Source organism: Suncus etruscus, chromosome 1 (assembly GCF_024139225.1).
Source record: "Suncus etruscus isolate mSunEtr1 chromosome 1, mSunEtr1.pri.cur, whole genome shotgun sequence".
Taxonomy (NCBI): Eukaryota; Metazoa; Chordata; class Mammalia; order Eulipotyphla; family Soricidae; genus Suncus; species Suncus etruscus.
In genome coordinates this window covers 205,618,421-205,628,990 of record NC_064848.1, presented here as the reverse complement: position 1 = coordinate 205,628,990, position 10,570 = coordinate 205,618,421, and the positions used below count along the sequence as shown (strand labels likewise).

The following is a 10,570-nucleotide window of genomic DNA, read 5'->3' as shown; positions in this document are numbered from 1 at the left end:
TCACATGACCAGAGACCACGCCCACAAGGGGGGGCCGTTTGGCCTTGTGGGAAATGTAGTCCGGGCGAGAGGGCGGCCTGCCTCGCGCAGGCGCACTGCGGGTTCCCGCGCTGCCCGCCCCCCACCCTCAGCGGGGTCCTCCCAGAAGGGGGAAACCTGACGGACCGGAAGCAGAGGGAACACGGAAGGGAGTCGGAGTCACGGTGGGGGGGGTCTGCGGGGGTCGCGGGGGAGTGCGGCTTAACCCGCTAGGCCACAGGCGGGGCCGGGGCTCGAGCGGCCGACGTGCGGCGGCGTGGAGCTCGGGCATTGGCACGGCAGACGAGAGAGGGGGCGTGGCCAAAACCCGGCCCCGCCCCTCCTTCCCTCCCTCCTCCCGCGTGTCCGGTCTCAGCCGCCGGAATCAGGCTTTCGCGGGCTTTCCAACCGCCGGCCGCGCCGCGGGCCCCAGCACTTCCGGTCGGGCCGGCGTGACTGCGCGCTTTTCCGCCCGCGCGCCCGCCCCGGCCGCCGGCCGCCGGCTCCCGCGCAGGCGCGGCGGGGCGCGGGGCCGCGCGGGGGGCGGGGCCCGGCGGCGCCGGCCAATCAGGGGAGCGTTTCCGGGTGGCGCGGCGGCCATTTTGTGAGCGGGGCTATAAAGGGGCGCGGACGGGCGGCCGCCGGCCCAGTTCCCGCGGCGTCCGCGTCGCTGTCGGTCGTCGTCGTCGCTGTCGCCTTTGCCGCGAGGAGCGAAGCCAGCGTCCCTCGCGCCGGGGAGCGAGTGAGTGAGTGAGCGAGCGGCCCGCCGCCATGAGCTACGGCCGGCCGCCGCCCGACGTGGAGGGCATGACCTCGCTCAAGGTGGACAACCTGACCTACCGCACGTCGCCCGACACGCTGCGCCGCGTGTTCGAGAAGTACGGCCGCGTGGGCGACGTGTACATCCCGCGCGACCGCTACACCAAGGAGTCGCGCGGCTTCGCCTTCGTGCGCTTCCACGACAAGCGCGACGCCGAGGACGCCATGGACGCCATGGACGGCGCCGTGCTGGACGGCCGCGAGCTGCGCGTGCAGATGGCGCGCTACGGCCGCCCGCCCGACTCGCACCACAGCCGCCGCGGCCCGCCGCCCCGCCGCTACGGGGGAGGCGGCTACGGGCGCCGCAGCCGCAGGTGAGGGGCGGAGGGCGGGAGGGAGGGAGGGAGGGAGAGGGAGAAGGAGAAGCCGGCGGGCGGGCGGGAAGGGAAGATGGCGGCGGAGCCAGCATGGCGCCGCCCTGCTGCACCGCGCGAGCGAGCGTGCACGCGAGGCCGGGCCGGGCCGGGCTGGGCGGGTCGGGTTGGGGCGACTCCAGGGCCGCGCCCCGACTCACGCCCCATATCTCTCCGCTTCCTCCTCCCGCAGCCCGCGCCGACGCCGTCGATCCCGCTCCCGCTCCCGGAGCCGCAGCCGCAGCCGGTCCCGCTCGCGCTACAGCCGCTCCAAGTCGCGCTCCCGCACCCGCTCGCGCTCGCGCTCCACGTCCAAGTCGCGCTCGGCCCGCCGCTCCAAGTCCAAGTCGTCGTCGGTGTCGCGCTCCCGCTCGCGATCGCGCTCCCGCAGCCGCTCCCGCAGCCCGCCGCCCGTGTCCAAGAGGGAGTCCAAGTCGCGCTCGCGCTCCAAGAGCCCCCCGAAGTCGCCCGAGGAGGAGGGAGCCGTGTCGTCGTAGGCCGCCCACGCCCACGGTAATGCCGGCGGGGACGGCGACCCCGCGCCCCCCTTGCCTTCCTCCCTGGCTCCCTTGCCCGCTCCCCGGCCCGCCCTCTCCCCTCTCCCCTCGGCCCTCCCGCCTCCGCCGACGCGAAGGCAGCGGGCGAGCGAGCGAACGAGCGAGAGAGGAAGGAGGAGGAGGAGGAGGTGGGCGCGGAGGAGTGGCTGGTGGCTGGCTGACTGCGTGCGACCCGCGGGTGACGGACACACGATGCCTATTTCTTGCTGTTTTGACCCGACATCTGCGTTTTCCCCCTCTAAAGCTGCGGTCTCCTGTTTGATAAGAGCATATGGGCCAGTTTTGCAGATTTTAACTGATTTGGCTGATCCTGCAGGGACCAGTGTCTGTGGGCGTGTGTTGGAGCAGGTTTGTCTTGACACGTGAAGAGGCACTCTCCCCTCTCCTCCTCGTAGAGCGCCGGCGCCGCCTCCGGCCCAGCCAGGCTGAGGCGGCGCCGGCCGGGATGGATGCGCAGAGGAAGGGATGTGTGCGGCAAACGCTGTTTGCTGCACAAGGCAGGCAGGCGCCGGCGACGCCTTTGGACCCCCACCCCGCAAGAGGCAGGTGGCAGGTATCCTCGACTCCGGCCTGTTTGGAGGAGCCCAGGGCCCCAGCGAGCTCGGATAGGGAAGCATCCAGCAAGCAGTTCTCAGTTGCCAAACTTTGCCCTTGAGAATTAGATTAGCTTACTTAGCACGGCCTCTGAGGATGAGCTGGTTTTCTTTTCCTTTTTTTTTTTTGTTTTGTTTGTTTGCATACAGCCCCCTCTTTTTTTGATTTTTTTTTTTTTACTATTATTTCTCTGCCCTTTTTGCACTTTGTTCACGCGGCCAAGAATAACTAAGCACACAAAGTCCGGGGTGCCGGCGACCATAGTTGGGCCTTTAAAAACCCCGAGGATGGCTCGCCTTTGTGTTAGCGCCCGTCTCACCAGAGCCCTGCCCAGTAAGTACCTGCCCGAGGAAGCCCCTGCGGTGCCCGAGCTAACTGGGCTTCTCTCTTTTCCACCTAGATGTGGCCGTCCGCGGCGTAGTGGAAGACTCGGAGAAAGGACCACAGACTCAGTCCACCCACGAGTCCTTGGAACAAGCAACAGGCTGTTGAAAAGGTTATTTTGTAACATTTGTCTAACTTTCTACCTGTTTTAAGCTTTGCCTCAGGTGGCAAACTTCATTTTATGTGCCATTTTGTTGCTGTTATTCAAATTTCTTGTAATTTAGTGAGGTGAACGACATCAGATTTCATTATTGACTTGGATATTTGAGGTAAAAAATCTCCTTTTTGTTACATAGTGCTGACTTTTTTTGTTTGAAATTGAACAGATGGGTAACCTAATTTGTGGCCTCCTGACTTGTAAGGAAACGTGTGCAGCCATTACGCACAGCCTAAAGCTGGCAAGAGATTGACTCAGCATTGCCTTCAATTCCTTAAAATTATAAACCGACAAAAGTTGGTGTAAATCTGTACATGTTACTTTACCTTCGGTAATCTGAACCCAAATTTGTATAAAAAGACTTTTCAGGTGAAAAGACTTGATTTTTGGAAGGATTGTTTACCAGACACGATTCTAATCTCTTCTCTTGTGTATTTTTGTGCACTAGGCGCAGTTGTGTAGCAGTTGAGTAATGCTGGTTAGCTGTTAAGGTGGCGTGTTGCAGTGCAGAGTGCTTGGCTGTTTCCTGTTTTCTCCTGGTTGCTCCTGTGTAAAGATGCCTTGTCGTGCAGAAACAAATGGCTGTCCAGTTTATTAAAATGCCTCAACTGCACTTCCAGTCACCCGGGCCTTGCCTATAGATAACGGAGCATACAGTGAGCACATCTAGCAGATGATAAATACGCATTTTTTCTCAACCCCGCCCCCACGGTCAATCAGATTCTCATGTATGAACTTAAAATTGGAAATGTTAAGGAAGCAAATGGTGTGTAACTTTGTAAGTACTTCATAACATGGTGTGTCTTGGCGCTCATGAATATCCTGTACTATATATAATAACCATTGTTTTTCTGTAGTTGAATTAAACGTTTTCTCGTGTTCGCTTTTCTCAGAAGATGTCTCTCGCCTCTTGTTTACTTGGGAGACTTGTGCGATTCGTTAGTAACTGTTCGTGACATCTGGCCTGAAGGGTAACAACTTTATTGGCACATCAATGATTTGAGGCATGTTCAAGTCCTCCTCAGCTTCCCACTAGCTGAAAGACAACAGACAGCTCAGGGCCCAGAGTGGACACAGGGGTAGGGGACATCACCCCGCATCAGGCACAGTTCCCAGGCTCTTTGGCCAAGGAGATGACCATCATTTCAATGGTGTGTCTGCCTGGAAGAGCAGATTCAGCTAGGTCTTCTTGGTCTGCATCAAACACTTGAAGAGGAATGTGAACACATTTCATGTCCCATTTGTAGAGCAGAGCTTCAAGTGACCAGTCAGCACTGAAATATTTAAAGTAAAAAGTATTAGACTTTGCTCTTGCTTGATTGTCCCACGCTTGGTTCTAAAGAGTAGAGCTCTTTAGAGGAATGAGACCTAAAGTAAACAGGATATTCGCTCAGGCTTACCTTCTAACTTGGTAAGTAGACCAGAACTGGACCTTAGGATTCTTTTGCATCAAGAAATAAACTGTAGTTAAAATATCTTCGAAGTCTGGAAGGGGAGGGGAGACGGGGGCGGGGGTGAAAGAACTTACTAACAGGAATGTAAACTGTTACTGGCCAGATTCATGCCCAAAAGGGGAGTGTTTTACCTTCCGGTTCAAAGAAAACATCGGAAGCAAGAATAATGTCTTGTGGTGGGAGGTCAAGCAGCTCCTTGGTTATGTGACCCCAGGTTAGTCCTACCACAAGCACCTGGGGCAGGTGGTTCAGGTGGCAACTCTGGCGACAGATTTCAAGACAGTGAGGCAGCTCTGAACTGTCAGACAGGGTCACTTCAGCACCACACTTGGCAGCCACGATTCCTGGCAGGCTCACTCCAGCCCCGATCTGTCAAGGTGGAGACAGGGAGATGAACCAGCTCTGTACAGCTGGGACAGAAGGGTGCATACCTGCAGTGGACCCAAGTTGGTCCCATATGGTCCCCAGGAGTCAGCCCAAAAGTTTAGAAACAAAAAGTCACATCCACGGAAATGAAAATTATTTGCTTGGAGCTGTAAAAATGGGATCAAATGTCATTCCTGAAAGGATATTTTAAGTATAAATTAACTCAGACATATCAAGCTTTAATATTTACTTTGAGGGCTGGAGCAATAGCACAGCAGTAGTGCGTTTGTTTGCCTTGCATGTGGCCAACTCAGGACAGACCCCCTGTTCGGTTACTAGCACTCCATATAGTGTCCTCCTGCTCCCAAGCCTACCAGGAGCAATTTCTGAGCAGAGCCAGGAATAACTCCTGAGTGCTGCCGGGTGTGACTTAACCCACAAAGTAAATTTAGAGATTGTCTTCCTTTGTGTAACTGACTTTACAGGAAAATCGCTTGTCGCTAGGAATATAGACCAGCTCTATTGAGAGGGATTTCTGTATCCTCCAGTTGGGCCATGGGAACTGCAAGGTAGTTATGGAAATACTCAGGGATCCTTTACCAGTTTCTCAACCTTACCTAACCCCCTGGCACACTTGTGCTATCGGCTCCCCTGGTCCATTGCTACTGGTCACCTTGGGAAATCCTGGAGGTCCACAGGGAGCCACGTGGAATATTTGAAACAAGCCCCCCCCCCCCCTTCTGGGTTCCTATTTAGTGACTATCACAGATGTCTGCATATGCCTATAATGAAGTTTTTGATAAGGCACAGTCCTGGATGTTAGGGTGTGTGGGTTACAATTTGTTTCACCCTAAACAAAGCTGGCTTCCTGCCTCTCCCCATTCTTTACAAGGCAGACTCACTTAGGCAGGACTAGTTCTAAGTAAGCCTTTTGTCTTCAAAAAACCTGCCATTTGGCCAGGCGTTGCTCTCACTCTTCTGAACACGTTTTCCCCTCCTCAGCTTGGTTTGCATTATTTCCTGTGGTGACCCCTGCTCCAGACATTTTCCTGTTGGGGACACTTTGAAGACCAAGATTCCTCCTATGCTAAGACTGCTTTGCTTTAATAGGGTCCAAAAGAACTTTATTTCCTTCTGCAGACAATCTCTATTTTATGCTTGTTTCTTAACAAATTGGTCCAATTACCAACTTTTAAATATTTCAAAAGCATGGAAACATAAATATGGATGAACTAGGATTTTTGGAACCCTAAAGGGCAAGGGGGGAGGGGGAGGTCAGGTTTGGGGCTGCGAGATGCTCACTTTTTGCACCCTCAGTGTTGCTTAGGGCAATACAACTCTGGCCTCTCCCAGCCCCTTTGTCCTTTTCCCCAAAGGAGCATACACTACCTCTAAGACAGCTTTGCTCTGCAGAGATGTTCTGTGGAACCACAGATACTGGGCCAGCACTACAGCACAGGGCCAAACATACATTCCATATTGGTGGTGCAGGACCTGGAAAACATTTTTGGTCTTTTAAGTAAAATAAGGTAAGTTTTTTTGTTCCTTTGTTTTATGCTCCCACACAACAGTGCTCATGATCACTTCCTTCGAGCTTAAGGGGCCCCTGCAGAGTCCCAGATGCATGTTGTGCACTGTACTTTTTCTCAAGCCCTTTAAGGTAGTTCTTACTGAAGTAAACTTGTTTAGGGCTGGAGTACAGATAGCACAGCTGTAGGGCATTTGCTTTGCACGTGCCGACCAACCCAGGACAGACCTGGGTTTGATCCCTGGCATTCCACATAGTCCCCTAAGCCTACCAGGAGCAATTTCTGAGTGTAGAGCCACGAGTAACCCGAGTGCTGCTGAGTGTGGGTACCCACCCCAAAAAAAGTTGTTTAGAGATGGGACCGGAGAGCTAGCACGAAGGTAAGGCGTTTGCCTTGCATGCAGGACGGGTGGTTCGAATCCTGGCATCCCATATGGTCCCCCAAACCTGCCAGGAGTGACCCCTAAACGCTACCAGGTGTGACCCAAAACCCAAAAAATTGAAAGAAAAAGTTGTTTAGAGGCCAGAGCAATATAGTACAGCAGGTAGGGCATTTGCATTGTATGTAGCCAACTTGGTTCACTCCAGGGCATCCCATATGGTTCCCCAAGCTGAGTGATTACTGAGCAGAGCCAGGAGTTAGCACTGAGCACTGCAGTGGCACACCCTCTCCTTCCCTCCCCAAAACAAAACTTCACTTAGAAAAATGTCAGTGTTCAAGAGAGAACCCAGGCTTCTCCAGAGCAGAAATATGCAAAGATAAAAACAAGCAAGGGAAATACGTGTTCAAGGGAGTTCTGTGCTTGAAAAGTACGCCTGAAAGAATTTTGTTGGGGGCCATATCCAGCAAGTGCTCAGAGGACAGTATGTGGTGTCAGAACTAAAATTTTTTAAGCCGTAGAAAATATCTGGCCTCTGGGGAAAAAAAAAGAGAAAAAAAGAAAGGGGGCCAGAGAGAGCACAGCGGTAGAGCATTTGCCTTGCACGCAACCAACCCGGGACGGACCTGGATTCGACCCCTGGCATCCCATATGGTTCCCTGAGCTTGCCAGGAGGAACTCCAGAACACTGCCAGGTGTGGCCCCAAAACAAAACAAAATCAACAAACACATGACAGTCCCGTGCTTGTTTCCATCCTACTGTGGGATATAAAACAGTAATGCCCAATGCCGTGTGATAAGCCATCCCTATGCCCCGCTGCTCATTCAACCTTTGCCTGAGGACTGAGTACTGGTTACCATAACGAGTTGTGGAGAGAAAACTTTAGTTTTGTTTGTTTTGGGGCCACACCCGGCGGCCCTCAGGAGTTACTCTTGGTTCTGCGCTCAGAAATCGCTCCTGGAAGCTCAGGGAACCATATGGCAATATTTTTCAACTTTTTTGTGCAAAGGCACACTTTTTTCATGGAAAAAAAAAAAATGAGGCACACCACCATTAGAAAATGTTAAAAAAATTTTAACTCTGTTGATTCATATTGACTATGTAAAGTAATTATCTTGAATAGGAGTCAAATAAACACAAAGAAATTATTTTATAATAAAGTTTTTTTTTTTTTTTTGGTTTTTGGGCCACACCCGGTGGTGCTCAGGGGTTACTCCTGGCTGTCTGCTCAGAAATAGCTCCTGGCAGGCACGGTGTCCCATATGGTCCCCTGTGCCTGCCAGGAACTATTTCTGAGCAGACAGCCAGGAGTAACCCCTGAGCACCGCCGGGTGTGGCCCAAAAACAAAACAAAACAAAACAAACAAAAAAAAAAAAACAATGAGGCCAAAGAGGGCTGGGTTAGGAGGGCCCAGCTTCAGGCAGGTGCTTAACCAGGATGAAGCAGGAACTGTGCAGCCCACAGCACTGATACCATGATCTAGGGAGGCTGGAAGCCAAGTTATAATCATATCATCTTATGTAATGGAGATAAGATCATGAGAGCTTGTAAATTAAATTTTTTTTGTTTGTTTTTTTGGGCCACACCCGCGTTGCTCAGGGGTTACTCCTGGCAGGCACTGGGGACCATATGGGACACCGGGATTCGAACCAACCACCTTTGGTCCTGGATCGGCTGCTTGCAAGGCAAACGTCACTGTGCTATCTCTCCGGGCCTGTAAATTGAATTTTTGTGGCAGTTTTGGACCAGGAATGTGGCTCTATGTTATTTCCATGTGTGAGGCCCTGGGTTGGATCCCAATCACAAGAAAATTCAGTTTGTTCTGGGTCTGAATTCTCAAATTAGTTAAGGTTTTGGAAAGACTGATTTGTGCAACAACTTGTTATTTAGGAAGGCTCAAAGCACACAGCTGAAACAATCCTGTTTCAGTTCACTAGTGGTTTAACCTGTAAATTAAGGCGTGGACTGTGGGGGTCGTGGAGAGTACATTCAATTGAGGTTCCATTCCTGGTACCATATGTGGTCCGGGAGGGAACAGCCAGGGGTTCACTCACTCCTGCAGTGCCTGGTGTAGCCCAAAAGCAGGCCAGGGACCAGATTGACAGCATAGTGGTAGGGCATTTGCCTTGCATGTGGCCAACCTGGGACAGACCCAGGTTCAATCCTGGGCATCCCATATGGTTCCCCAAGTCTGCCAGAAGTGATTTCTGAGCTGGATCTGGCCCACAAAACCAAAAAAAAAAAAAAAGAAAAGAAAATTCTTAATGCAGATTCAGGCTAATGAGGAAGTTGCTACAACTATTGTTACAATGCCACAAGGCCAGTTTGTTGGGAGGGGATCTTTATTCCAAACGTGAAGTCTGATGTGGTTTCAAGGTCAAGTGCTTGTGCCTTGCATGTGTGAAATCTCCAATGGCAGTGCAGAAAAAACTTAAGCAGTGATTTCAAGGAAATGGGGAACACACCCAATCATTTCTTTCTGAAAAAGAGGTAGTCTTCGAAGTAAGTTTGGAAGGTTCCATTCTAAAGGGTATTTATTAGGAGGGGGAACAAAGCAGCTTATCAGTGAAAGAACTGAAGGGCCAAACTTAAACTCCTTAAAAAATATTTCTGCTTTAGGGCCCGGAGAGATAGCACAGCAGCGTTTGCCCTGCAAGCAGCCGATCCAGGACAAAAGGTGGTTAGTTCGAATCCCGGTGTCCCATATGGTCCCCCGTGCCTGCCAGGAGCTATTTCTGAGCAGACACCCCTGAGCACCGCCGGGTGTGGCCCAAAAACCAAAAAAAAAAAAAAAAAATTGAAAAAAAGTATTTCTGCTTTAAAATATGCCAGACAGCAGAAATCCGAGACAAATTCCTCCCCTCATTGGGTTTCACCCAGAAAGAAATCTGACTAAAGTGATTTAAGGAGCCTCTATTTTCAGGATCTACGTTTACACCCTAAATTTGGGGAGTATCTAATTTTGGGTTGGTATCTCAACCGAGTATCTCATTCGTGGAAATGTCTACCTTCAACTCCACTAAATGCGATCACTGATACCCACACCTCTCAAAAAACAAACAAAAAAACACCTCCAAAAAAATCAAGTTAAAATACAAAGAAAGGCTATGAAGGGTAAAATCGCTCCAGAGAGATTATATTAGGACAGTGAGGGATTAATCCCAGATCGGAGACGCCCTAGCAGAAAAAATATTTGATATAAAGCATGTCACTTTAGAGCCAGGGAGGTCCCCAGAGTGATTCCTGAGTGCATAGCCAGAAAAAATAAGCCCTAAGCAACCGGGTGTGGGCCCCAAGGGGGGGGGGATTAAAAAAAAGTAAGGTGGAATTCCTAGGCCCTCAATGTCCTGCTGGAAAGAAACATAATCTTGTTTTTGTTTTTGGGCCACACCCGGCGGTGCTCAGGGGTCACTCCTGGCTGTCTGCACAGAAATAGCTCCTGGCAGGCACGGGGGACCATATGGGACACCGGGATTCGAACCAACCACCTTTGGTCCTGGATCGGCTGCTTGCAAGGCAAACGCCGCTGTGCTATCTCTCCGGGCCCAAGAAACATAATCTTAAGCCGAACCCCATAGCTCGGCAGTGTTGCCTGGGCGGAAACCGGGGAGCCCCGATCCCCCAGCCCCCTTTCAACGTGCAACAGCCAAGAACCGACCAAACCTGGGCGCGGGGGGGGGGGGGGTCCGGGGGGTGCAACGCACCTGCGGGATGCAAACCTCCAGCACCGCCCCTCCGGAGCCCAAGCCCGGCTGCTCCGAGAACCGAAAGCGCCGGATCCCGTCCACACGGTCCGGGACCCCGCGGCCGTCATCGGGGGGCCGGGGGCGGGTGGGGGACAGCGGCGGGCCCGCCGGGGCCGCCAAGGCTGCGAGCTCGGGGTTGGGGGGAGACTCCAGGCCGCCCCCAGACGCTACGTGGTGAACCCCGCGACCCGACGACAAAAAGCGTGGCCCGG

At 52.7% G+C, this 10,570-nt stretch overlaps 2 protein-coding genes and 1 long non-coding RNA gene across 3 annotated transcripts; 2 read left to right on the top strand and 1 right to left on the bottom strand.

Annotated features, from left to right (window-relative positions):
* Window positions 1-787: 787 nt before the first annotated feature.
* On the top strand, window positions 788-1,693 carry SRSF2 (serine and arginine rich splicing factor 2). Its single transcript, XM_049776855.1, has 2 exons — window positions 788-1,151; window positions 1,384-1,693. The coding sequence occupies exons 1-2, from the start codon at window positions 790-792 to the stop codon at window positions 1,685-1,687; spliced, it is 666 nt and encodes a 221-aa protein (XP_049632812.1). The 5' UTR covers window positions 788-789; the 3' UTR covers window positions 1,688-1,693.
* A 961-nt stretch (window positions 1,694-2,654) lies between these two features.
* Window positions 2,655-3,721, top strand: LOC126014002 (uncharacterized). The gene is made up of 2 exons (XR_007497560.1): window positions 2,655-2,837; window positions 3,331-3,721. It is a non-coding gene; the product is annotated as an uncharacterized LOC126014002 (long non-coding RNA).
* Window positions 3,722-3,847: 126 nt separating this feature from the next.
* Window positions 3,848-10,487, bottom strand: METTL23 (methyltransferase like 23). Its single transcript, XM_049777103.1, has 5 exons — window positions 10,317-10,487; window positions 6,092-6,196; window positions 4,468-4,705; window positions 4,283-4,367; window positions 3,848-4,156 (listed from the first exon to the last, which is right to left on the bottom strand). Exons 2-5 carry the CDS (start codon window positions 6,173-6,175, stop codon window positions 3,982-3,984), a joined length of 582 nt encoding a protein of 193 aa, XP_049633060.1. The 5' UTR covers window positions 6,176-6,196; window positions 10,317-10,487; the 3' UTR covers window positions 3,848-3,981.
* Window positions 10,488-10,570: the final 83 nt, after the last annotated feature.

Excerpts from the sequence above, each read along its gene's own strand:
- SRSF2 (XM_049776855.1), top strand. The coding sequence starts at position 790 with ATGAGCTACGGCCGGCCGCCGCCCGACGTGGAGGGCATGACCTCGCTC. Across the intron at positions 1,152-1,383 it reads TACGGGCGCCGCAGCCGCAG|CCCGCGCCGACGCCGTCGAT; the intron begins GTGAGGGGCGGA and ends CTCCTCCCGCAG.
- METTL23 (XM_049777103.1), bottom strand. The coding sequence starts at position 6,175 with ATGTATGTTTGGCCCTGTGCTGTAGTGCTGGCCCAGTATCTGTGGTTC. Across the intron at positions 4,368-4,467 it reads TGTTTTCTTTGAACCGGAAG|ACTTCGAAGATATTTTAACT; the intron begins GTAAAACACTCC and ends CTCCCCTTCCAG. Across the intron at positions 4,157-4,282 it reads TCTACTTACCAAGTTAGAAG|TGCTGACTGGTCACTTGAAG; the intron begins GTAAGCCTGAGC and ends TAAATATTTCAG.